The sequence below is a fragment of the Leucoraja erinacea genome, chromosome 2, assembly GCF_028641065.1.
Source record: "Leucoraja erinacea ecotype New England chromosome 2, Leri_hhj_1, whole genome shotgun sequence".
NCBI lineage: Eukaryota > Metazoa > Chordata > Chondrichthyes > Rajiformes > Rajidae > Leucoraja > Leucoraja erinaceus.
In genome coordinates, this window is record NC_073378.1 from 137568830 (window position 1) to 137596562 (window position 27733).

At 44.9% G+C, this 27733-nt stretch overlaps 1 protein-coding gene and 1 long non-coding RNA gene across 2 annotated transcripts in view; one reads left to right on the forward strand and one right to left on the reverse strand.

Moving 5' to 3' along the window:
• Positions 1-27733, reverse strand: part of LOC129705367 (plectin-like) — a 224428-nt gene that overhangs the window by 182683 nt on the left and 14012 nt on the right. Inside the window, 1 exon segment of the mRNA XM_055648915.1 lies at positions 21378-21418. Coding sequence (XP_055504890.1) covers positions 21378-21418 — 41 coding nt within the window.
• On the forward strand, positions 621-26492 carry LOC129705711 (uncharacterized). Its single transcript, XR_008724947.1, has 3 exons — positions 621-786; positions 7827-8015; positions 25424-26492. It is a non-coding gene; the product is annotated as an uncharacterized LOC129705711 (long non-coding RNA).

A 27733-nucleotide genomic window follows, 5' to 3' on the forward strand; every position in this document is an offset into this window, starting at 1 on the left:
AGTGCGGGGGAGTGAGTGAATGAATGAGTGGGAGGGGTGGGAGAGAGTGAGTGGGGGGAGGAGTGAGTGAGTGAGGGGGAGGAGTGATGGAGGGGAGGGGGAGGGGTGGGGGAGTGAGTGAGTGGAGAGAGTGAGTGGGGAGGTGGGAGGGAGTGAGTGAGGGGTGTGAGGGAGGGGGTGAGGGGGGAGAGGAGTGAGTGAGGGAGGGGTGGAGGGAGTGAGGGAGGGGTGGGAGGGAGTGAGGGGTGGAGGGAATGAGTGAGGGGTGGAGGGTGAGAGTGAGTGAGGGGGAGGGAGTGAGTGAGGGAGGGAGTGAGTGAATGAGTGAGGGGTGGAGGGAGTGAGTGAGGGGTGGGAGGGAGTGAGGGGTGGAGGGAATGAGTGAGGGGTGGAGGGGAGTGAGTGAGGGGTGGAGGGAGTGAGTGAGGGGGAGGGAGTGAGTGAGGGGGGAGTGAGTGGGGGGAGGGAGGGATGGAGGGGGTTGAGGAGGAGGGAGTGAGGGAGGGATGTTGGAAGGAGGTGGAAAGAGGTGAGGAATGATAAGGTGAGGAGGGTAGGAGTGAGGTTGAAAGGATGAGTGAGGAGGGTGGGAGTGAACAATGAGGGAGTGAGTGGGGAGAGTGGAAGTGACGGAGGTTGGCTCTGGCTCCAGGCTCGGACTCTCCAGTCTATCTCCGGGGTGGAGCAGTGGCAACATACCACATGGTCCCTGTAGAGAGAACACTGAACCCTCTAATAGACCATAGACCGTGTTGCCAAGGCCTACTGGGAATGACACAAAGATTGGTGGAGTTGCTGATAATGTGGAGTGTTGGGCTGCAGGGTGATAACAATGTGTGGCGAATCGGGCTAACAATCGAGATAACAAATGGAGTTTAATTTAGGTAAATGTGAGGTGATGCCATTTAGGAGTACCAATGAGGCTATGACACACCATGAATGGCAGGGTCTTAGGAAGTATAAAGGACAGAGGGTCTTTGGAGGACAAGTCCAGAGATCCTTGAAGACGGTAACACAGGTAGATAATGTGGTAAGGAACATATTTGGAATACGGGCCTTCATTAGTCGACTAGGGGAGGGAGGTTATGCTCCAACTTTATAAAAGCTTGATCAGTTCTCATCTGGAGTACTGTGTGCGGTTCAGGACATTAAAATGTAAATAATATATGATCATGCTGAAAAGGGTGCAGAGGAGATTCACCAGGGGTGGCGCGTTTTAGTTATGTGGAGAGACGGGAGGGTAGGTCTGTTCTCCCTGAAGCAGAGGTGGTTAAGGAAGATCTTGATTGGTATAAATTTCTGGGGGGTATAGATGGGGTAGACTGCGGAAAATTATTTCCTATAAAAGAGATAGATGTCACTATAGGAAACAGATTTAGTCTAAAGGCATCTGAGGGTTATCTCCCTCATTGACAGAGTGGGGAGTATCTGGAACACACTCCCTCACGGAGTGGGGATTATCTGGAACACACTGCTCCAGGGAGTGGGGGGTATCTGAAACACACTGCCCAGGGAGTGGGGAATATCTGGAACACACTGCTCCCGGGAGTAGGGAGAGGTGGAACACATTGCTTCAGGGAGAGGGGAGTGTCTGGAACACACTCTCTCACGGAGTGGGGAGTATCTGGAACACACTGCCTCTGGAACACACGGAGTGGGGAGTATCTGGAACACACTGCCCCAGGGAGAGGGGAGTATCTGGAACACAGTGCCCGAGGGAGAGGGGTGTATCTGGAACACAGTGCCCCAGGGAGAGGGGCCCCAGTATCTGGAACACACTGCCCCAGGGAGAGGGGAGTATCTGGAACACACTGCCCCAGGGAGAGGGGAGTATCTGGAACACACTGCCCCACGGAGAGGGGAGTATCTGGAACACACTGCCCCAGGGAGAGGGGAGTATCTGGAACACACTGCCCCACGGAGAGGGGAGTATCTGGAACACACTGCCCCAGGGAGAGGGGAGTATTTGGAACACACTGCCCCAGGGAGAGGGGAGTATTTGGAACACACTGCCCCAGGGCAAGGGGACAGCAGAGTCACTGACAACATTTAAAAGGTGCAAATGGTGCTCACTGGTTTGCATGGATGATTCTGCCTCTCCCACCCTTCCAGGCAGTCGGGACTATTGCCAACCCTTGAAATACTTCCTTGTTTCACTGTTCATCCCACTTAACATTTTATACATCCTAAACCACATCAATATCACTCCCTCCTGGGCTGTAAGATACTCTGTTCACAGCCCTGCCTCCACACACGGACTACCTTCATTGTCCCCAACAAGCCCCATCTCCATACCTATCCTCTGGCTCCAATATCGGCGTGTTGGTCGATTTAACCTGGAAGTATTTCTTCATTCCCTCTCTTTACTTTCTTCATTTCCTCTTTAATATCAGCCGGAACTTCCTATGCATTACTGTTTCAGTTTGTCTGTTGTATTAACTCTCACGACTCAGAGCTGCTTTCTTGCTTTATCCCACCTCTATGGACATGGTATTCCAGAAAGTGAAGGAGAATCCTGGGGTATGTGTTCAGCTTTGGAAATAGGAAAGTTTGCCTAGATTGCAAATGGATCTGGCCACCTGACCTAGTCTGAGGTTTGCCAAGGAAGCCTCAGCACACAAGTGATGAAGCGGATCACCAGCAGTCAACACATTCCACATGCTACGCATAGCCAGAGGTTCCTGGATGATGGAGGACAGCGTGAGTGGGATGAAGTGGGAAAGGGGGAAGAAGGCAGACAATAGGTTAACAATGAATAGGTATACAACATGGAAACTGGCCCTTCAGCCCAACTTGACATACTGACAAAGATGCTTAGCTGAGCTAGTCCCATTTGCATGTGTTTGCCCCATATTCATATACCTGATTTAATGTATTTTAAATAATTGTACCTGGCTCAACTACCTCCTCTGGCATCCTGTTCTATATTCCCACTGTCCTTTGTGTGAAAATGCTACCCCTCACTCTAAATCTATGCCCTCTTGTTCAAGAGTCTTTACCCTGGGAAAAAGACTGTGACCTTATCTATGCCCTTCATGGATTTATAAATCTCAGCTTCCTACAGTCCAGGGAAAGAAGTCCCAGTTAATCCACTCGCAGTCTCTCCATATAACTCTCTTCCAGACCATGTAACAGGGTACAGCATCTCTGAGGCTCTTCCTTCACTTTATCTGCCATTACTATCCCATAGCTATCACAATGGCAGGCAGTGACTAGTGGGGTACCGCAAGGCTCAGTGCTGGGACCCCAGCTATTTACAATATATATTAATGATCTGGATGAGGGAATTGAAGGCAATATCTCAAAGTTTGCGGATGACACTAAGCTGGGGGGCAGTGTTAGCTGTGAGGAGGATGCTAGGAGACTGCAAGGTGACTTGGATAGGCTGGGTGAGTGGGCAAATGTTTGGCAGATGCAGTATAATGTGGATAAATGTGAGGTTATCCATTTTGGTGGCAAAAACAGGAAAGCAGACTATTATCTAAATGGTGGCCGACTAGGAAAAGGGGAGATGCAGCGAGACTGGTGTCATGGTACACCAGTCATTGAAAGTAGGCATGCAGGTGCAGCAGGCAGTGAAGAAAGCGAATGGTATGTTAGCTTTCATAGCAAAAGGATTTGAGTATAGGAGCAGGGAGGTTCTACTGCAGTTGTACAGGGTCTTGGTGAGACCACACCTGGAGTATTGCGTACAGTTTTGATCTCCAAATCTGAGGAAGGACATTATTGCCATAGAGGGAGTGCAGAGAACGTTCACCAGACTGATTCTTGGAATGTCAGGACTGTCTTATGAAGAAAGACTGGATAGACTTGGTTTATACTCTCTAGAATTTAGGAGATTGAGAGGGGATCTTATAGAAACTTACAAAATTCTTAAGGGGTTGGACAGGCTAGATGCAGGAAAATTGCTCCCGATGTTGGGGAAGTCCAGGACAAGGGGTCACAGCTTAAGGATAAGGGGGAAATCCTTTAAAACCGAGATGCGAAGAACTTTTTTCACACAGAGAGTCTCTGGAACTCTCTGCCGCAGAGGGTTGTCGAGGCCAGTTCATTGGCTATATTTAAGAGGGAGTTAGATGTGGCCCTTGTGGCTAAGGGGATCAGAAGGTATGGAGAGAAGGCAGGTACGGGATACTGAGTTGGATGATCAGCCATGATCATATTGAATGGCGGTGCAGGCTCGAAGGGCCGAATGGCCTACTCCTGCACCTAATTTCTATGTTTCTATTTTTCTATGTCCTCATTTATGTCCTTCTGATTTCCCTCTTCAGTGTACTCCTACACTCCTCAAAGGATTGTCTTGATCCCAGCTGCCTATACCTGCCATACAACGCCTCCTATTTTCCTGACCAATGCCTCAATATTCCTTGTGAATTTACCAGCAGCATTCCCCAATCTTGCCAGCCTTTCCCTGCACTCAGGAACTAAAAGAAACCTGCAAACCCCGATCGGTCAGGATATTAAGTACAGGAGTTGGGACATCATGTTACAAGACGATTGTATGTGTAGAAAGCAACTACAGATGCTGACCCGAAACGTCACCCATTCCTCTTCAGAGATGCTGCCTGTCCCGCTGAGTTACTCCAACATTTTGCAACTAAGACATTGATAAGGCCACTTTTGGTGAACTGCTACAGGAAGCATGTCATTGAAATGGAAAGGATGTAAAAAATACTGGGATATTACAGGGATTGGAAAGTTTGAGCTAAGAGAGGCTAGATAGAATGGTTTTTTTTCCCCAGAGTGTAGGATGCTGAGGGGGGACATTTTGGTTTATAAAATCACAAGGGCAATTTTAAGGTGAATAGCCAAAGTATTTTCCAAGGGTAGGGAAACCCAAAACTAGAAGGTATAGATTTAAGATGAAAGGGGAAATGTTTAAAGGGGGGCTGGGAGGCAACTTTTTCACACAGAGGTTTGTGAGTACTTTGACCAAGCAGCCAGAGAAGTGGTAGAAGTGGGTACAATTACATAATTGGAAAGATTCTTGGACTGGCACATGATGAGAATGGTTTGGAGGGATCGGGCCATGTACGGGCAAGTGGGACAAGCTCAGTTAAGATAACTTGTGTCATCATGGACAGATTGGGCTGCCTCCATACTCTATGACTAATGGAATTATTGTCACTGTCCCAAAGTGCTTCCCCACTGACACTTCAATCACTTGCCCAGCATGATTTCCTAATAGGAGATCCAGTGTTGTGCTCTCTCTAGTAAGGCCATCTACATAATGCTTGATAAAACAGTTCTGGACACGCTTAACAAATTCCGCCCCATCCATGATCTTAGCATAGTGGGTGACCCAGTCAATATTCAGGAACCTGAAATCAGCTACAATTACAGTCCTTGTATTGTTACAGCGATCTGCAATCTCCCTATATATTTGCTGCTCTAACTTCTGACTATCTCATCAATGTGATCACTACCTTCTTATTTCACAGTTCCACCCATGTAGCCTCACTGGACGGTCCTCAGCAATATTTTCTCTCAGTCTGAAGAAGGGGTTCGATCCAAAACATCAACAATTCCTTCTCTCCAGAGATGCTGCCTGCCCCGCTGAGCTACTCCAGCATTTTGTGTCCACACAATATCTTCTCTCAGTACCATAGAAACATAGAAAATAGGTGCAGAAGGAGGCCATTCTGCCCTTCGATCCAGCACCGCCATTCATTGTGATCATGGCTAATCGTCCCCTATCAATAACCCGTGCCTGCCTTCTCCCCATATCCCTTGACTCCACTAGCCCCTAGAGCTCTATCTAACTCTCTCTTAAATCCATCCAGTGATTTGGCCTCCACTGCCCTCTGTGGCAGAGAATTCCATAAATTCACAATTCTCTGGGTGAAAAAGTTTTTTCTCACCTCAGTCTTAAATGAGCTCCCCTTTATTCTAAGACTGGCCCCTGGTTCTGGACTCGCCCAACATTGGGAACATTTTTCCCGCATCTAGCTTGTCCAGTCCTTTTATAATTTTATATGTTTCTATAAGATGCCCCCTCATCCTTCAGGGATCAATCTCGTGAACCTACGCTGCACTGCCTCAATCACAAGGATGTCCTTCCTCAAAATTAAGAGACCAAAACTGTACACAATACTCCAGATGTGGTCTCACCAGAGCCCTATACAACTGCAGAAGAACCTCTTTACTCCTTACTGAAATCCGCTTGTTATGAAGGCCAACATTCCATTAGCTTTCTTCACTGCCTGCTGTACCTGCACGTCAACTTTCAGTAACTGATGTACAAGGGCACCCAGGTCTCACTGTACCTCCCCCTTACCTAACCTAACCCCATTGAGATAATAATATGCCCCCTTGTTTTTTCCGCCAAAGTGGATAACCTCACATTTATCTTTATTATACTGCATCTGCACGGATCTGCTCACTCACTCAACCTGTCCAGGTCACCCTGCAACCTCTTAACATCCTCTTCACAGTTCACACTGCCACCCAGCTTTGTGCCATCCGCAAACTTGCTAGTGTTGCTCCTAATTCCCTCTTCCAAATCATTAATATATATGGTAAACAGTTGCAGCCCCAACACCGAGCCTTGCGGCACTCCACTCGCCACTACCTGACATTTTGAAAAGGACCCGTTCACTCCTACTCTTTGCTTACTGTCTGCCAACCAATTTTCTATCCATGTCAGCACCCTACCCCCAATACCATGTGCTCTAATTTTAGTCACCAGTCTCCCGTGGGGGACCTTATCAAAGGCTTTCTGAAAGTCCAGATACACTACATCCACTGGCACCCTTTCATCCATTTTACTTGTCACATCCTCAAAAAACTCCAGAAGATTAGTCAAGCATGATTTCCCTTTCATAAATCCATGTTGACTTGGACTAATCCTTTTACTGCTATCCAAATGTCCCATTATTAGCTCTTTAATAATTGACTCCAGCATCTTTCCCACCACGGAAGTCAGGCTAACTGGTCTGTAATTCCCTGTTTTCTCTCGCTCCTTTCTTGAAAAGTGGGATAGCATTAGCTATCCTCCAATCCACAGGAACTGATCCTGAATCTATTGAACATTGGAAAATGATCACCAATGCGTCCACTATTTCTAGAGCCACCTCCCTGAGGACCCTGGGATGCAGACCATCAGGCCCAGGGGATTTATCATCCTTCAGTCCCATTAGCCTACCCAATAATATTTCTCGTCTAATGAAAATTTCTTTCAGTTCCTCTACCCCCTTAGATCCTCTGTCATCCAGTACATCTGGGAGATTGTTTGTGTCTTCCTTAGTGAAGACAGATCCGAAGTACCTATTCAACTCTTCTGCCGTTTCCTTGTTTCCCATATTAATTTCACCCGTGTCTGCGTTCAAGGGACCCACATTTGACTTTGCTATTCTTTTTCCCTTAACATATCTAAAGAAGCTTTTACTGTCCTTCTTTATATTCCTGGCCAGCTTCCCCTCGTACTTCATCTTTTCAGCCCGTATTGCCCGTTTTGTTTCCTTCTGTTGTCCTATGAAAGGACCATTGTAAAGTTCATGGGCCATTGTAAAGTTCTTCCTAATGAAAACCCTTTCTGTTACATCCACCTCTATCATCCCGCAGCATCTGTTCACTGGGAACATTGAGCTGCCAGTCCTGCCCCCTCCCTCAGCCATATTTCTGCAATGGATGTAATATCCTAATCCCATGTACTAACCATACCCAGAGTTCATTTGCCTTACCTGTCAGGCTTCTTGCATTAAAATAAATGGTTTAGTCTATCAAATCTTCCTCTTGTTGCTGCCTGCTTTGTCAACTGCACTTGCTCTAACTTCAGTATTTGCTTTAACCTTCTTGTTTGCCTCACTGCTGCTGGCTGTACACAGGGAACTCGGAGTGGGAGGAAGAACAAAGAAAGACTGCAATCAATAACACTGCTGAGGTGTTGCCAGGAGACTTGGAAAGTTGGGAATGTTGGACCTTCTTCTGTTAAAGTAAGCTCAGCCAGCGTGAGCCTATCATCTCAGTGCCAGAGAAACTGTTGGAAGTGATAAACGAGCGGTGTTAGCACTGGGGTAAGTGTGATTAACAAAGGAAAGCCCGGGCAGAATTAATGTTGGGCAAAGTGATCCATATATTGGAGGGTCTTGACCCGAAACGTAACCTATTTCCTTCGCTCCATAGATGCTGCCTCACCTGCTGAGTTTCTCCAGCATTTTTGTCTACCTACATGGGAGGAAATCGGCCATTAAAACCAGGTCACTTCCTCGTAAAATAGTTCCTGCAAATCCCGTTCCCCATATCCCAGCTTTTCCCCATATCCCAGCAAATTCTCCCCAAAATAAAAATGTGCAGCAACTGTAGTTAGCAAGGGATGTTTTAGAAAATTGTGATGACATTAGATAAAAGGAAAGAAAGACAATAAGTATTGCCAAAACAATAGAAAGCCTCAAGATGAGAATCCAGCAAGGAAGATCATACAGTAGCAGAACCAATTAACATTGTTAAAAGTAATTTGAACAAATATATGGATAGGAATGGTTTAGAGGGATGTGGGCCAAATACAGACAAATGGGACTTGCCCAAAATGCCAACTTGTTCAACGTGGACAAAGTGGGCCAAAGAGCCTATTGCAGTGATGTACAGCACTGACTATGCCATTTAAAAGATATTTGGACGGGTGCATGGATAGGAGAGGTTTAAAGTGATATCGATCAGATGCAGACAAATGGGACTAGCTTAGATGGGCATCTTAGTCGACACAGACGAGTTGGGCCGAAGAACCTATTTCCACATTGCACGGCTCCTGAGCAAGACAGGCATATTGTTAGAGAAAAGGAAAGGATGTTATAGCAGAGTAGGCCACAAGTCCTCGGGCCAGCCCCTTTAACCTATAACAATCACCGTCATGAAGGACAAGGCCCTAATATGGCATCTTATCAGATGTCGTGTGGAAATCCAGATCCACCGCATCCATACTTTGCCTTTGCCTTTCATAACATGCTACTGACTGTTTGATCACAGTCAACTTCTCTAAATAGCCCGCTATTTTATCCTTGATTATGGACTCCATTATCTTTCCAACACACTTGTAGTTACCTGCTTGCTGCCTTCCACCTTGAAGAAGAGTCGCATGTGGGATTTCCTGATAAAATGGCTCAGTGAGTTTTGAAGCTCTTTACCCAATATCTCCACTATCTTAGCAGCCTCGTACTTTAACACACTTAGGTGCACACCATGTGGACCAAATCTACCTTTAGCCAAATTGCATTTCCAATAACTTATCCAGGGTGAGGGTGATTGTGAAAAACTTTTCTCAACTGTTTGAAACTAGTCTGTGAAATGTCTTTGAAATGTTTGTATCATCCATGACTGATGTAAAATATCGACATAGATACATAGACAATAGATGCAGGAGTAAGGCGTTCGGCCCTTCGAGCCAGCACCTCCATTCAATGTGATCATGGCTGATCATCCACAATCAGTACCCCGTTCCTGCTATCTCCCTGTATCCCTTGATTCCGCTAGCCCTAAGAGCTCTATCTAACTCTCTTTTGAATGCATCTAGTGAATCGGCCTCCACTGCCTTCTGAGGCAGAGAATTCCACAAATCCACAACTCTCTGTGTGAAAAAGTTTTTCCTCATCTCAGTTCTAAATGGCCTACCCCTTATTCTTAAACTGTGATCCTTGGTTCTGTACTCCCCCAACATCGGGAACATTTTTCCTGCATCTAGCGTGTCCAATCCCTTAATAATTTTAATATGTTACTAGAAGATCTCCTCTCATCCTTCTATATTCCAGAGTATACAAGCCCAGTCACTCCATTCTTTCATCATATGACAGTCCTGCCATAGCTGGTTTCCAATTATTAATCTGCCCAGATTATTAATCACCCTCCAGAAGATCGATACTTGACCTCAGCATTCTCCCTTTTATATTGTCACAGAAGCCCTTGTTGCATCTTCCTCAGTCTACTCTCATAATCAGTTTTCTCCCTCCTTGTTACTTTTGCTGCTGGATCTTGTAAAATTCCTGGTCCTTTGATCTACCACTGGCCTTTGCACTTTAGATGTACGGTCATAGAGTCATATAGCACGAAAACAGGTCGTTTGGCCCGAATCATCCATGCCATCCTAGCTAGTCCCATTTGTCTGAGCCTGGCCCATGTGGAACCTTATCAAAGGTCCCAAAGTGTTGGAGTAACTCAGTGGGTCTGGAGAACCTGTTCTATCCTGTTCGTGTTCTTCAGAGATGCTGCCTGACCCACTGAGTAACTCCAGCACTTTGTGTTCTTTTGTGTAAAGGTGCATCTGTACTTCCTGCTTCTACTTATCAAAGATCCTACTGAAGTCCATGTCCAACGGCCTTACTCTCATCAAACCTTGGTTAATGTACAAACTTCCCACAGGATTTAACAGGCCAGATGTAGAGCTGATATTTCCCCCATCGAGTCATAGCCTCAGAAAAAGCGGGCATCCATTCACGATAGGGATGAGAAGAACTTTCTTCACCAGATGGTGGTCAACCTTTGGAATTTTCTGGAGGAAGATACCCAGTTCTTTCCCTCTAACATTGGAGGGCATGCCCAACCTGACCTCCTACTCAATGTTCCCAACCTCCACATTCTTTTGTCAATGTCCTCACCATCTAACTTGTCCCTTTCACCCATTGATCTGATCACTTTGTTTACAGCTTATCCCATGGTCATTCATTCCCACCCTATCAGTGACCCACCCTCCACTCTCTCTGCAGATTAACAAGAGTCTCTTGTCTCCTTCCTAGTTCTGCCAAAGTATATTCAACGAAGATCAATAGGTTTGAGTTTGCCCAGGTCATGGGTCATTCATAGAAACATAGAAACATAGAAATTAGGTGCAGGAGTAGGCCATTCGGCCCTTCGAGCCTGCACCGCCATTTAATATGATCATGGCTGATCATCCAACTCAGTATCTCGTACCTGCCTTCTCTCCATACCCTCTGATCCCCTTAGCCACAAGGGCCACATCTAACTCCCTCTTAAATATAGCCAATGAACTGGCCTCAACTACCCTCTGTGGCACAGAGTTCCAGAGATTCACCACTCTCTGTGTGAAAAAAGTTCTTCTCATCTTCGTTTTAAAGGATTTCCCCCTTATCCTTAAGCTGTGACCCCTTGTCCTGGACTTCCCCAACATCGGGAGCAATCTTCCTGCATCTAGCCTGTCCAACCCCTTAAGAATTTTGTAAGTTTCTATAAGATCCCCTCTCAATCTCCTAAATTCTAGAGAATATAAACCAAGTCTATCCAGACTTTCTTCATAAGACAGTCCTGATATCCCAGGAATCAGTCTGGTGAACCTTCTCTGCATTCCCTCTATGGCAATAATGTCCTTCCTCAGATTTGGAGACCAAAACTGTACGCAATACTCCAGGTGTGGTCTCACCAAGACCCTGGGATAATTTCGGGATATTCGGGATAAACATTTTCGCCAGCTGAGCTACTGTGTGTATACATTACAATCGATAATTGTTTTGATCTGCATTTCATACATATTTTCCAGTTTTGCTTCTTCGAGGTAAGAAAATACTGCTTTCAAAACTATTAATTAGATGTATTTATGGTTAATTTGTACAAAACTATGATGATTTTGATGGTTTTATTGGTTTTTCGTTGGTTGCTCGCTGGCCCGCTTCGGTGAGTGATGATGAATAACAACCATTTTTTATTGTTTTTTTGTTTTGGAGCAGATGGGGGGGGGGGGGGGGGGGGGGGAGGGTGGGAGAATGAAATAAAATGTATGATTTTTTATAACTATCAATAGATAATACGGAAAGTATTTTTTTCACCCAGAGAGTGGTGAATCTCTGGAACTCTGCAGATAATACGGAAAGTATTTGTGGGGTTTTCACCTCTTACTATACTGGTCTACGGCCACGGGCTGTACACACGTTTGTTGACTTCTGAATGAGTTCTGCAGGTACACGTGTGAGTAAAGTTGTGTAAAACAACGTAAACCAATGTTGACCAACATGTTGGCGATCGACCAGACAACAAGCCGTTACGAGCTTTTGCTGTCGATCATGTTTATGTGTACAAATGCAGCTGTCAAGGGAACTGTCATTGCACAGGATACATCCAAAAACAGAAGGACGTGAACAAACTGACCGACAAAATTGAATTGTTGGAAGGCAAGATAGAAGAATTGAAACTAAAGCTGAGGAATGCTGCAGCTAAAAAGTGTTTTTGTAGCACTATCAAGACCGACAAAAATGTGAGAAGATTGACAGGGCTTTCTTCGTAGGAAAACTTAGACAACCTATGCGAATATGTGAAGCATCAAGCAATGAAAATGCGATATTGGGAAGGGAAGAAAAATGTTGTCAGGACTAAAGTACCAAGAACATTTAAACAATCGCCAAAGAATTCTGGACCCAGATCAAAACTCATCATAAAGGATGAAATGGTACTCGTGTTGATGAAGCTGCGCCTTGGGATGTCGATGGTGTTGTAGTTAGTGGGGATACACGTTCTAAAATATTCAATACATGGATTAAATTCCTAGCCATCCAACTGAAACCCCTGATTTTCTGGCCAGATGGTGATTTGATAAGGTCCACACAGCTGAAACAGATAATAAATAAATACCCAGCACTGAGATGCATTCTCGACTGCACAGAGATATTTATAGAATGACCACAGCATGTGCAGTTGCAGGCTTTGACATGGCCCGACTACAAGAAACACAACACTGTGAAACTATTGGTTGGAATTGTCCCAAATGGCATGATCACATTCTTAACAAAAGCTTGCAGTGGGCAATCATCTGATACACACATTGTTAGGAAGAGTGGATTTTTGAACTTAGTTGGGGTTGGGAACTTATCCTGGGGATTGCATAATGGTGGATAGAGGATTTCCCATGCAAGAAGACTTGATGTTTCGCCAAGCCTATTTAGAGATCCCCCCCCATCCCAGGCGTGGTCATCGGCAAATGACCAGAGAAAAAGTACACAAAACCAAGAAGGTTGCCAATGTCGGCATTCATGTTGAAAAGGCCATAGGTCGTCTAAAGTGGTTTACCATCCTGAGAAACACTTTACCCATCACTTTAGCTCCGCATATGGATGATATTTTCACCGTCTGTGCAGCGTTATGTAATTTACTGCCTCCATTGATGTGTAAATGAGATGTTGTTGTACTTGCAGATTATTTTGATCAGAAGTTCATCTTTAGGTTCAACCAGACTTGATATGAACTGAAATCCAGAATTTTGCCGAGTTTGCAACGTGTACATTTCAACTCAATCGGACTTTTACATCTCATACATCGTACTTATTTTGCAAAACAGTTTTGTTATCACCATGTATCTATGCAGAGCTCATTTATTGCATTTAATTGATAGTACCTGTATACAAACTGGTGGAGTTTTTCTGACAGTATGAAAGTACTGAGCTATACATTTAGTTGATGAAGGCTCAGTGTAGTTGTATTTGCATAAACAAGTTTCAGATAATTTGTTTTTTTCAAGCCACACTGACTATTTACTAATAGTTATACTGTATGTGTGTCTGGATTAGTTCCAGGATGCATGTTGGTATCTTGTTTTGCATATCTGCTGTGTAGTTTTTAATAATTCTTCAGTTACCAGGTAGAGATAAAATGTTGGGGAAAATCATAGTGCTTTGGATGCATTTTAAGATACAAAGAAGATGACAACTCAGACCGAAAATGTTATTTTTACACAGTTCCGCCCAATACGTACACACAGTTCATACAGCGCTGCGTTTGTGATCACTAGCAACGTTCTTTGTTTATCCCAAATGACCTTTGACAAATCCCATGATTCATTGCCTGCGCGAGATACCAAACTCGCTTAAAGAGGGATAAAAAGTCTGAAGCAGGTCCGCTAACAGTTAAAAGGCATTTGGTTGGGTCCATGGATGGGAAAGGTTTCAAGGCATATGTGCCAAACACTGACAACTAGCTCAAAAATATGAAGAAAGGTCTCGACCCGAAACATCACCCATTCCTTTTCTCCAGAGATGCTGCCCGTCCACATTTTGTCTATCCACTAGCTCAAGAATGATTGGTCAGCATGGATGAGTTGAGCCAAAGGGTCTGGTTGCATATTGCTCCAGCTCTACAGTATGAAAGTGGCACAAGAGTCAGTGTGCCAAAGTGAAACTGTTCACACCTCTCTATACATAATCACCCCACACCTCCCTGCCCTTGCCACACCCTTTCAGTGCTGTTTTGTTTCGCTCTCCACAGACGCTGTCTAACTGGGTGAAGTGTTTCCAGCATGTTTGTTTCCATACCAGGACCATTACCCTGCCTGATTTGGGATCTCCTTGCCCAGCCTCGACACAACCAGTGGACCTGTTGATTGTCCCACCAGATCCTTCCCACCGGACCTCACCACCCAGACAAGTATCTGTGCTGAACGTAACGACTGGTATCATAGAGCATGAAAGAAAGCTTGTGGGGTTTATAAAAACTGAATGTAAAAGCTTCTGTAAATATGTGAAGAGGAAAAGATTTGTGAAGACAAATGTAGTCAGAAACAGTTGAATTTATAATGGGAAACAAGGAAATGGCAGACTTTTGGTTCGGTCTTCACCAAGGAAGACGCAACAATCTTCCGGAAATACTAGGGGGCCGAGGATCTAGTGGGAGGGGGGGAACTGAAGGGAATCAACATTAGTCAGGAAATGGTGTTTGGTAAACTGTTGGAATTGAAGGCAGATAAATCCCCAGGGCCTGATGGTCTGCGTCCCAGAGTGCTCAAGGAGGTGGCCCTAGAAATTGTGGATGCATTGGTGATCATTTTCCATTGTTCTAAAGACTCTGGCTCAGTTCCTGTGGACTGGAGGGCAGCCAATGTAACTCCACTTTTTAAGAAGGAGAGAGAGAGAAAACAGGGAATTATAGACTCATTTTCCTTACATCGGTAGTGGGAAAGATGCTTGAGTCGATTATTAAAGATGTAATAGCAGCACATTTGGAAAGCAGTGACAGGATCGGTCAAAGTCAGCATGGATTTATGAAGGGGATATCATGCTTGACTAATCTTCTGGATTTTTTTGAGATGTAACAAGTAGAATGGATAAGGGAGAGCCAGTGGATGTGGTGTATCTGGACTTTCAAAAAGCCTTTGTCAAGGTCCCACACAGGAGATTAGTGTGCAAAATTAGAGCACATGGTATTGGGGGTAGGGTATTGACATGGATAGAGAACTGGTTGGCAGCCAGGAAGCAAAGAATAGGAATTAACGGGTCCTTTTCAGAATGGCAGGCAGTGACTAGTGGGGTGCCACAAGGCTCAGTGCTGGGACCCCAGTTATTTACAATATATATTAACGATTTATACAAATAAATTAAATGTAAAATCTCCAAGTTTGCAAATGGCACAAAGCTGGGTGGCAGTGTGAGCTGCGATGAGGATGCTATGAGGCTGCAGGGTGACTTGGATAGGTTGGGTGAATGGGCAGATGCAGTATAATATGGAGGTTATCCACTTTAGTGGCAAGAACAAGAAGGCAGATTATTATCTGAATGGTGTCAGATTAGGAAAGGGGAGGTGCAACAAGACCTGGGTGTGCTTGTACATCAGTCACTGAAAGTAAGCATGCAGGTACAGCAGGCAGTGAAGAAAGCTAATGGCATGTTGGTCTTCATCGCGAGAGGATTTATGAGCAAGGAGGTCTCACTGAGGCCTGGCGAGACCACACCTGAAGTATTGTGTGCAGTTTGAGTCTCCTAATTTGAAAAAGGACATTAATGCTATCAAGGAAGTGCAGTTTTGGTTCACCAAGTTCATTCCTGGGACTGTCATATGATGAAAGAATGGGTCGACTGGGCTTGTATTCACTGGAATTTAGAATGACAGGGGATCTTATAGAAACAGATAAGATATAAGAAACATATATTCTTAAGGGATTGGACAAGCTAGATGCAGGAAAAATGGTCCCGATGTTGGGAGAGTCACGAACAAGGGCTCACAGTTTAAGGTTAAGGGGTAGGCCATTTAGAACTGAGATGAGGAAAAACTTTTTCAACCAGAGGGTTGTGAATCTGTGGAATTCTCTGCCACAGAAGGCAGTGGAAGCCGATTCACTGGATGTATTCAAGTGAGAGTTAGATATATTGTAGCTCATAGGACTAACGGAATTTGGGTATATGGGGTAAGAATTTCATTATCCTGTTGTCGGTATATATGACAATTAAATACTCTTGACTCTTGGATTGTTAAGGATGAGTATAATACTGGAGTCATAGAGGCAATCAGCATGGGAACAGGCCCTTCAGCCCAACGTCCTTCAAAGATGCCCTATCTTAGCTAGTCCCATTTGCTTGCGTCTGGCGCATAACCTGATGAACCTTTCCTGTCCACGTACGTGTCCAAATGTCTGTTTAATCATAGGTACACAAAATTGCTGGAGAAACTCAGCGGGTGCAGCAGCATCTATGGAGCGAAGAAAATAGGCGACGTTTCGGGCCGAAACCCTTCCTCAGACGTCTGTTTAATCATGTTGTGTACCTGCCTCAATTACTTCCTCTGGCAGCTCGTTCCATATACCCACCACTCTCTGTGTGAGATTTTAAATTCTAGAGGGCATAGCCTTAAGGTGAGAGCAGTAACGTTTAAGGAAGATAAGTGGGGCAAGTTTTTTTACACTGAATGTGAGGAATGTCTGGAATGTGTTGTGGGGGGTGGAAGCAGATATGATCATTGTATGTAAGAGACATTTAGATAGGGACATGGATATGGACGGATCTGGATCATGTGCAGGCAAAGGAGATCAGTTTAACGGCTTCATGTTGGGCACTAACATTGTCGACCAAAGGGCCTGTCCCTGTACTGTAGTGTTCTATGTTAACTGCAGTTTCACGCCCCTTGGCTGAATGACTGGACACTGACGGCTGGAGCGAAACGTGCCCACAGCTCCCTGGTGGTGGGAGAGAGTTGAAGCGTGCTATGGACACTCACTAGGTGGGCAGTCCCATCCGCTGTGACAGCCGTGGAGAAGCTGCGGAGAGCTCTGTGTCAGAGACCGTGCTGCTTCCCCTCTCCCTGCTGCGTTGGGAATGTGCTCAGCAAGAAACTCCCGCTCTGCCCGTTCTGGATTGCACAGTGCACTCAGCCGGTGCCAAGGTTGCAGATTTAACACGGAGCTCTTTAACAAAGAGAGCGTCTCTGTGTGGGCAACAAAAGCAGCCTCTGAGTTTCCAGTGTTGGACAAAGAGGCAGTGTCTGTCGATTAACTCGCCCCCGGTATCTTCATTCAGTGCAGGATGCAAACAAGAGTGCTCACACAGACAGCCCAAACCTTTCACACATGGCTTCAGTTCCCAGAATGTACAATGAGCACAGCACATCTATCACCAGCAGCTGGACAGGCAACTACAGCTAACACCAGGCACACAAAGCAAACAGCCTGATCAGCAGGATCCAGGCCTGATGCAGGAGCCAAACACATAGGGACAGAAATAGGACAAAGTCAGTCTTTTTCCCAGGACAAGCAGTCTGGAACGAGAGGGCACAGGTTGAGGATGAAAGAGGAAAGATTTAAAGGTGATCTGAGGGGCAACATTTTCACACAGACTGGTGGTGATCATGTGGAACGAGCTGCCAGAGGAAGCTGTAGACACTGTTACAATAACAGCATTTAAAGGGCATTTGGGCAGATGCGTGGACAGGACAGATGTGGAGGAATCCAGGTATAATGCAAGCAAATGGGACTTGCTTAGACGAGACAACATGGGTCCAGGATCTCTCTGTGTATATCTCCGTGAGTACACAATCCACAGGAGACATTCCATCTCACTAGCACACGCACCATTCATTACCACACACTGTTCACTACCACACACTGTTCACTACCACACACTGTTCACTACCACAAGCACCGTTCACTACCACACGCACCATTCACTACCACACACTGTTCACTGCCACACACACTGTTCACTACCACACACACTTCACTAGCACACACTGTTCACTACCACACGTACTGTTCACTACCACACAAACCGTTCACTGCCACACACTGTTCACTACCACACGTACTGTTCACTACCACACAAACCGTTCACTGCCACACACTGTTCACTACCACACGTACTGTTCACTACCACACGCACCGTTCACTGGCACAGGCACTGTTCACTACCACACTGTTCACTTCCACACGCACTGTTCACTATCACAGGGACTGTTCACTATCACACACACTGTTCACACACACTGTTCACTACCACAGGCGCTATTCACCACTATCACAATCACCACACCAGCTCAGCACAATGAGAGGTCGAGTCATACACAATAAACCAGATCCTTCGCCCAACTCGTCCTTGCCGACTAAAATTCCCCAAAAGCTCGTCCCTTTTGGCCCATATCCCTCCAAACTTACCAACCCATGTAACTGTCAGAATGTCTTTTAAATGTTGTTATTGTACCTACCCCAACTACCTCCTCTGGCAGCTTGTTCCACATACCTACCACCCTCTGTGTGAAAATGTTGTCTCGCAGGTTGCTATTATATCTTTCCCCTCTCATACTTCCAGTATGTCCTCTGGCTCTTGATTCCCCCACTCCGAGCAGTCACCCTCTGTATTTCCCCCTCATGATTTTATACATTTCTGTAAGATTGACCCTCAGCCTCCTGCGCTTCAAGGAATAAAGTCCTGGCCTGCCCAACGTCTCCTTACAGCTCAGGCCGCGAGTTATGACGACATCCACTTATAACTTCTCTACATTTTTTCCAGCTTAACGACATCCTTCCTCCAGCAGAGTGAACAAAACTGAACACAATACTCCATGTGCGGCCTCACCAACGTCTTGTACAACTTTAACATAACACAACATGTGGTGATTAGTGTTCTGCCTTACAAATAAACCAGGACCTCTTTGATTAGCTTAACTCTGCGCTTCCAAAGCCCTGACAATCAGCCTCACCTATCACATGCATTTTAATCCTCCCTAGAACAGAAACTTAGAACATAGAACAATACAACATAGAAACAGGGCATTCTGCTCATTATATCTGTGCTGAACATGATACTAAGTTAAACTGCTCACTTCTGCTTGCACATGATTTCTACCCCTCCATTCCCTGCATTTCTGTATTTCTATCCTAAATGCCACTATCCATTCTGCCTCCACCACCAGCCCCCAGGCACCCATCACCCTCAGCTCCACCTGCTGAGTATTCTTCCAGTGGTTTGTTTTGCTCCTAATTCCAGCCTCTCTGATCTCTTCTCATAACTCAAAACATTCTCTCCCAGGCAATATTCTAGTGAATCTCCACTGCACCCTCTCCAGTGCAATGTCTTCCTTCCTACAGTGTGGTGGCAACGTTTGAAGTATTGCATGCAGTTCTGGTCACCAGGCACAGGAAGGATGGGGCGACTTTGGAGAAGAGGTTTACCAGAACACTGCCTGGATAAGAGGGTATTAGATACAAGGGGTGGTGACGGAAACAGATACAATAGCAAAGTTTAAGACCCATTGACAAGCAGAAAATGGAGGGATTTAGAGCACAAGCAGGCAGATGGGATTAGTTTAATTTAGCAACACGGTTGACATAGGCATGGTGGTCTGAAAAGCCTGTTCCCGTGCCATGTTCCAGAACCGCACACAGTATTCCTGTTGTGGTCTCAGCAATGTTTGTAAAGTTGTACCACAGGCTAACCTAAGACCAGGCCAAAGAAAGCAAGCTTTTCAATGCCTTATTCACCAGTTCATCTGCTGTTAATTTAGGTTATCAGGGGTCACAGATATTGAAATAAACCCCCTCGAACTCAGACGGAGACGTATCCCCTCCGGAAGCCCACCTCGCTCTGTTTATCCCGCTCCCACTCTTCCTGCTCAGGCATTGCCCATCCTCTGGAATGCCCCTGCTGACCGGACCGGGCCGGGCCGGGCCGACATCTGACTCCAGACTAGGGTTGCCAAGTTTCTCACTCCCAAATAAGGACAAAAGGTCAAAATATGGGAGTAATTCGCGACTGGGCCGTGTCTGGGTGAATGATAGAAACATAGAAACATAGAAATTAGGTGCAGGAGTAGGCCATTCGGCCCTTCGAGCCTGCACCGCCATTCAATATGATCATGGCTGATCATCCAACTCAGTATCCCGTACCTGCCTTCTCTCCATACCCCCTGATCCCCTTAGCCACAAGGGCCACATCTAACTCCCTCTTAAATATAGCCAATGAACTGGCCTCAACTACCCTCTGTGGCAGAGAGTTCCAGAGATTCACCACTCTCTGCGTGAAAAAAGTTCTTCTCATCTCGGTTTTAAAGGATTTCCCCTTTATCCTTAAGCTGTGACCCCCTTGTCCTGGACTTCCCTAACATCGGGAACAATCTTCCTGCATCTAGCCTGTCCAACCCCTTAAGAATTTTGTAAGTTTCTATAAGATCCCCTCTCAATCTTCTAAATTCTAGAGAGTATAAACCAAGTCTATCCAGTCTTTCTTCATAAGACAGTCCTGACATCCCAGGAATCAGTCTGGTGAACCGTCTCTGCACTCCCTCTATGGCAATAATGTCCTTCCTCAGATTTGGAGACCAAAACTGTACGCAATACTCCAGGTGTGGTCTCACCAAGACCCTGTACAACTGCAGTAGAACCTCTCTGCTCCTATACACAAATCCTTTTGCAATGAAAGCTAAATGATGAGTTGGCCCTAGTGCTGGACTGCACACAAAGCCCAGCCAGCGGGCCAACTGAGGAGTTTTGGCCCACGCGACGTCGCTCGAAAAGTCTGGCACCCCATCTAACTTGGCCATGAGAAGGAGGGATGGTGGTGTCGGCGGTAAGCGAAGGTCAGACAGCTGGCCGGGCTGCCGACCAACGGGGCCACGGGCGAGGCGCTGCTGCTGCTGCTGCTGCACTCCATGGGCTGCACTACGTCGGGACGGGTGAGGCGGGGCCAGACGCAGCACTCTGACCCGACAGTCCCCTCGACCTGAATATTAGCAGTCAAATACGGGACAAGGGCGGTCCCGTACGGGATAAACCAATTTAGCCCAATATACGGGATGTCCCAGCTAATACAGGACAGTCGGCAACTCTACTCCAGACTCACGGAATGTTTGAACTGCTCCCCACTGATGACGATAAATGTCCATCATCAAAGAGACAAACAAATTCCCCTTCACTGGCCCACATCTCCCACACCGTCTCCTCGTCCTCCATCACCCCTTCCTCAGCTCTCCGTTTGTCCTGGGTCACCCCACCCTCAGCAGACGACAGCCTCCAACACCCCTCCCCCAGTGAACCCCTGCCAGCCCAGTAACAAGGTGTCTCGGTGGTGGGGGGAAGCGGTGTTTGGGGGGCGTTGCTTGATCTGGTCAGGAAGCGAGAGGGTGGGGGGGGGGGGGGGGGGGGGGTTGAACCATCCCAGCTCAGTCCCCATGTCCCGCACCAGGAGGACCCTTACCTCAGATTCCCTCTTGCTCTTCGCTCTTTTCACCACTGACCCTGTAAAGCAAAAGAAGACCTTCAGAACCCCAGCATGTCACTGTGCAGGGACTGACATTCAGCCCATTGAGTCCTTCGCAGCTCAGTGACAGAGCATCCAACTCCACAGGTCACACTTGCCCCTCTCCGCACAACCACGCAAATTCCCTCTTCCCAGACATTTATCCAGCTCCTTTGTAAACGCTCCAGTGAATCTACGAGTCGTGAATTCCAGATCCAACCATTCGCTCTAGAAAGAATTCTCATTCATCCAGCTTATAGTTCTTCATCAATCCCCTTCATTCAAGCCACCTGGTCCTTCACCCCTACACCAACGGGAACAGTCCCCAACTAGTGCTGATATTAAATCAATTTGTCAGCTCCCTAGCTCAAGGAGAACACCCCCGGCTTCTCAAGATATAGATAGATAGATAGATATGCCATTTATTGTCACTATACATGTACAGTGAAATTGAAAGCTGCTCGTACTCAGTGCATACATATAATTTAGTACAAAAAACAAGAAACAGAAAAACAAAAACAGAAGGGAGAAAGGGGGGGGGATAGGTGCACAATTCTGCGGCGCTATATACATATATACATATATACAGATGGAAGTCCGGGTGTTGGGCTGTGAAGTCAGTGCATGTGTGAATTTGAATTAAGAGTCGTTATAATTTTCGGAAAGCAACTATTTCTGAGTCTATTTGTCCTGGATTTGACATTTGGGCCAGAGAAGGGGATCAATCTGTCCATGTATCCATCCATATTGAATCTACCTGCACTCTTGCAAACCTTCACATCTCTACCATCTCGTGGCCCTCACACCCAAGCATGGAGCTCCATCTGAAGCAGAGGTTTATCATGGCGAGAGAGCATTGAGTCATGTAGCACCAAACCTGTCCTTTATTCTGCAACTTTATTCCTTGGAGCGCAGGAAATGGTTAGACAGGTACATGGATAGGATCGGTTTAGAGGGACATGGGCTAAACGCAGGCAGGCAGGACTAGTGTAGATGGGACATGTTGGTCGTTGTGGGCAAAGTTGGGACAAAGGACACTGTATGAGGAACCTAAGGGGCAACTTTTTCACAGGGTGATGGGTATATGGAACAAGCTGCCAAAGGAGATTGTTCCATATACATGTACAATAACAACATTTAATGACATTTGGACAAGTACGTTGATAGGAAAGGCTTGGGAAACATGGGCCAGGCGCAGGCAAATGGGACTAATACAGTAAGCTCTTTGGTCTACATGAATGAGTTGGGCTGAATGGTCTGTTTCCGTGCTGTATGGCCCTAAAACCACACACAATACTCCCAAACAAGTTCCTATTAATTTTTCCTCTCTCACCAAAAAGCTATGTACTCCAGTTCTCGATTCTCCAACTCTGGGTAAAATACTGTGCATTCTTCCCCTGTGTATTCCCTCAGCCTTCTTCATCAACAAATAAAGTTCTAACCTGCCCAACTTCTCCCTATAACTCGGGCCCTCGAGTATTGGTAAATCCCTGCACTCCTCTTTCTCCCTTCCCTCCCCTCTCCCCTTCCCCCCATCACCACATCCTCCTTGCTTTGCAGGATGCCACCACTGCTGCTTCCCACTAATGGGTTTCAGATGCAGGCGGAGTTCCACTCAACCAACCAACCCTCTTATTTACACTCATTATTTTTTAATTTAATTCAAAGAAAGACCGAAACCTTTAATTAAAACCTGTGCTGTCCCTGTCCTGCTAGTGACTTTGGGTTTAAGTACAACCCAGAACACTACAGCACAGGACATAACTTCACTGAGCTGAATGTGGTTTAATGGTTGAATGGTGCTTTTATGGTCACATGTGCAAAGTATAAATGCTCAATGAAGTTATTTTCTTACAAACAGTCCAGTACCCAATGCCATACCCAAGCACATCCCCGATTAGCAAATTGTACAGAAATCGTCCACTGATCCTGCATGCAAGAAGCTTTGGCGCCATTTTCAAAGTCCAGTCCACGCTCTAGGTATGAGTGGTGCCCGTTCCAGGTGAGCCCCAGGCTGCTGCGGGCCTCTAGCCACCGCCTTCCCTGGATGTGCGGGTTAACCAGCAAACCAATGTCTCTCTTCTTGCCGGTCCATCTTTGTTCCATGGAGGTGCCATAATGCCAAGTAACCTCCATTTGCCCCCATTCCCTACATATCTATGTGCCTTGCTAAAAACCTCTTAAGCATCATTATCATATCTACCTCCACCACCACCCTTGGCAGCATGTTCCAAGCACCCACCACTCAATGTAAAAATTGCCCTGCACATCTCCTTTGAACTTTGCTCCTTACATCTATTCTCTGACATTTCCATCCTGAGAATAATATTTTGCCTTATCTACACCACATCATTTTAATTAAATTTCATCAGGTTTGCCATCAAACTCTGACGCTCGAGACAAAACAATACATGTTTGTCTTATCTCTCCTTAAAGCTAACACCCTCTAATCTAGACATCATTCTGGTAAAGGGCCTGTCCCACTTGGCGATTTGTTGGGTGACTGCCGGCGTCATATCAGTGTCACCAAATGATTTTGAACATTTCAAAATCCAGCAGTGACAAAATGTTGCAGCACTCGAGCGACATACGTCATCGCCGCATTACGCCACGGATTTTTCGGTGACCTGATACATCAGTCAATGATGCCGGCACTCGCCAAAACATTTGCCAAGTGGGACAGGCCCTTAAATCTCCTCTGCACCCTCTCCAAAGCCTCCACATCCTTCCTGTAATTGGAGGACCATAACTACATACAATACTCTAAAAGCAATCTAACCAAAGTTTTATAAAGCTGCAACATGATTACCTGACACTCAATGCCCTGAACATAGAAACATAGAAATTAGGTGCAGGAGTAGGCCATTCGGCCCTTCGAGCCTGCACCGCCATTCAATATGATCATGGCTGATCATCCAACTCAGTATCCCGTACCTGCCTTCTCTCCATACCCCCTGATCCCCTTAGCCACAAGGGCCACATCTAACTCCCTCTTAAATATAGCCAATGAATGAACGATGAAGGCAAGCAAATGCTTTCTTTACCACTCTGTGCACTAGTGTTGCCATTTTCAGGGATTTGTAACCGAAGATCTCTCTGAACACCAATTGTCTTCAAGCTCTTAACATTTTTCTGCATAGTTGTCTCGTACATTTGATGGCCTAAAATTCTTTTTTTTTTCACTTACATTTTTATTGATTTTTCAGAGATATATACAAAACAGTGCAACACCATCACCATAAATAAAACAAAGTAAGAAAAACAGCAATCAAAACAAAAAAATAAGTAGATAGGGGGGAAAAAAAGTAAATAAATAAAAAAAATTGGAATAAGACCGTGTGGTTCACTTACCAAATTAAAAAAAGAAAAAAACATTACATTGATTAGTTATCTGGAGATAATTCAATATTCATACAAACATACCATCTAGTTCTATTTAACGCAATCTGAGCATATCTCGCTCGGCATTTATCTAATTGGTGTCATGGCTCAAATAAACGGTCCATTTTTCCCAGATCTTCTCAAATGAATTCCCCTTGACTCTCAAGGAATATGTCAATTTCTCCAGATTAAAGATACCACTGCCTGTAATGGCCTACTTACTTGCTGCAAGCAAAACTTTAATCAAATATGTATCTTCTATTTTTACAATATCTTTAATACGCCCCAGATACATCACAGGGCAGGTATTTGGGATTTTATAACCCAAGATATTTTTAACAGCTGCATTAACATTTTCCCAGTATGGCCTTATCTTTACACAGTTCCAGAAAATATGCGACTGGTCTGCCTCCGTACTCCCACACAGCCTCCAACAGTGCTGTTGGACAGCAAGTTGTCTGCCTTTTATTTTGGGTGTTATAAAAGAGCAAGATAGATCCTTCCAGCAAAATTCTCTCCTTACTAGTGAGCTTGTGGATGAACATTGTGTTTCACACATTTGATACCATTCTTCTTCTGTTATTTGAATCTTTAATTCTGCTTCCCATTTTGTCTTTATGTAGAGCGTTGATTCTCCCCCGCTTTCTACCAGAGCTTGGTAGAAAGCAGAGATGACCCGAGACGCCTTCTGTTTGTATGCATCCACAATCACCTTGATCACATTATTTGAAGTTTCATCTAGTTCTGGCCTTACCTCTTTTGTAAAGTAATCTCTTAATTGCAAGTATCTAAAAAAACCTTTGTTTTCGAGACCATATTTTGACTTTAAATCTTGGAAGCTCATAAACTCGCCATTTTATGAAACTGTATACATTGCCGTTATGCCTTTTTGTGCCCATTCTTTGAATTTTGAATCATACACCCCTGGCTTAAACTTTGAGTCATATGCGAACCACTTCAATGTGTGAACCCCTCTTTTTAATTTGTATTTTTCCACTATAACATTCCATATTTCTAACGTAAATGCTACTATTGGATCCATAGCATGTCTCAAAGCCTCTCTCAGATATTTGTCTCCCACCAAAATCTGGATCTGGTAACCCTGTATCTCCCTTTCCATTTCTTTCCATCGAGATTCATAATCAGGTCTACACCAACAAGCCAGAAGTCTGAGTTGAGCTGCATAAAACTATTTCCTCAGATTTGGTAAAGCCATTCCACCCTTGCTTTTCGGCAGTTGAAGTGTTGTTAGTTTTATGCTTGGTGTTTTGCTATTCCAAATTAATCTAGAGATCATTTTATCCCAGGTTATGAATTTATCTCGGGGAACATTAATTGGGCGAGATTGGAATAAATATAGTAGTTTAGGTAGGATATTCATTTTTACCGTTTTTATTCTGGCACCGAAGTCTAGAGGAAGAGTCGCCCACCTCTCCACATCCTTTTTGATGTTTTCTTCAGTTTTGTTATAATAAGTTTCAAACAAGTTGGAAAGTGTTTTGCTTATAGTTACACCAAGATACTGCATCGTTTTAGAATTCCATTTCAGATTATACGCATCTCTGATTTGTTGGGATGGAGAATAATTGAATGAAAGAATTCGTGTTTTTGTTAGATTCAGTTTATACCCTGAGTAGTATCCATATGTTTCATATAGATTCATTAGATTTGGGAGATAAATCTGGTCGTTCAAGAAAAATAATGATATCATCAGCGAAAAGACCAATTATATGTTCTTCCCCCCCCCCCCTATTTAAACCCCCTGCAGGTCTTCTCTCTGCCTTATTGCTTGTACTAAGGGTTCAATATACAAAACGAAGAGAGTAGGAGAAAGACAGCATCCTTGCCTTGTGTCCCTCTCTAACTGAATCCTTTTTGATAGGTTTCCATTTACCTTAATCCTAACTGTAGGCTCCTGATATATTGTTTTAATACACCGAATTGCATCTTCATTGAAACCAAATCTCCTCAGTACTTCATATAAAAATACCCCACTAACACTATCAAAGGCATTTTCTGCATCTAAACTGACCAGAACCATATTTGTATCATTTTTTTTAGCATTATCCACAATGTGGAGGGTTCTTCTAATATTATCCCGTGTTTGACGCCCCCGAATAAATCCAGTTTGGTCTTCATTAATCAGATCTGGTACAAAAGTCTCTAGTCTTTTGTAAATGATTGAGGTAAATAGTTTGTAGTCTACATTTAAAATTGAGATTGGCCTGAAATTCTTACATTGCTCTTTGTCTTTGCCTTCCTTGGGTAAAATGGTAATAATTGCTTCCTTCCATGATGGGGGAGCCCTGCCCTCTTTAAGGGTCCAGTTAAAGCAAGACAGGAGCAGAGGCGTTAGTTCTTTCTTAAAGGCCTTGTACCATTCTGATGGAAACCCATCGCTGCCTGGTGATTTACTAGCCTTAAGTCTACTGATTGCTGCTTCCAGCTCTATGAGACAAATAAAACTGATTGTACTGTTGTATTGTATGATGGCCTAAAATTCATCACTACCACTTGTTCAGATTAAACCATCTGACATTTCTTAGCACGTGTCACCAGATTCAAGAAACGCTGTTATCAGACTATAAAAGGTCCTCTCATAAGATAGATCTCTCAACCTACTTCATTGGTGCTATTGCACTTTCTTCACCTGCACTTTCTGTGTAACTGGAATGCTGAGAACTAATATTCTGCACTCTGTATCTTTGCTCCATTGCTCTACCCACTGTACTTGAGTTTAGCTTGATTGTTTTTATGAATCGTATTATCTGATTTAATTGGGTAGCATGCTGAAAAAAAAGCTTTTTACCACACCACGCATGACAATAATAAACCTAAACCTACACTCTATACTTGGGCATTTGCACTACCTGTTGTACTCGTTTGTGGCTTTATTGCACTGGTGTGATTTGACTGGATAATATGCAAGCCAA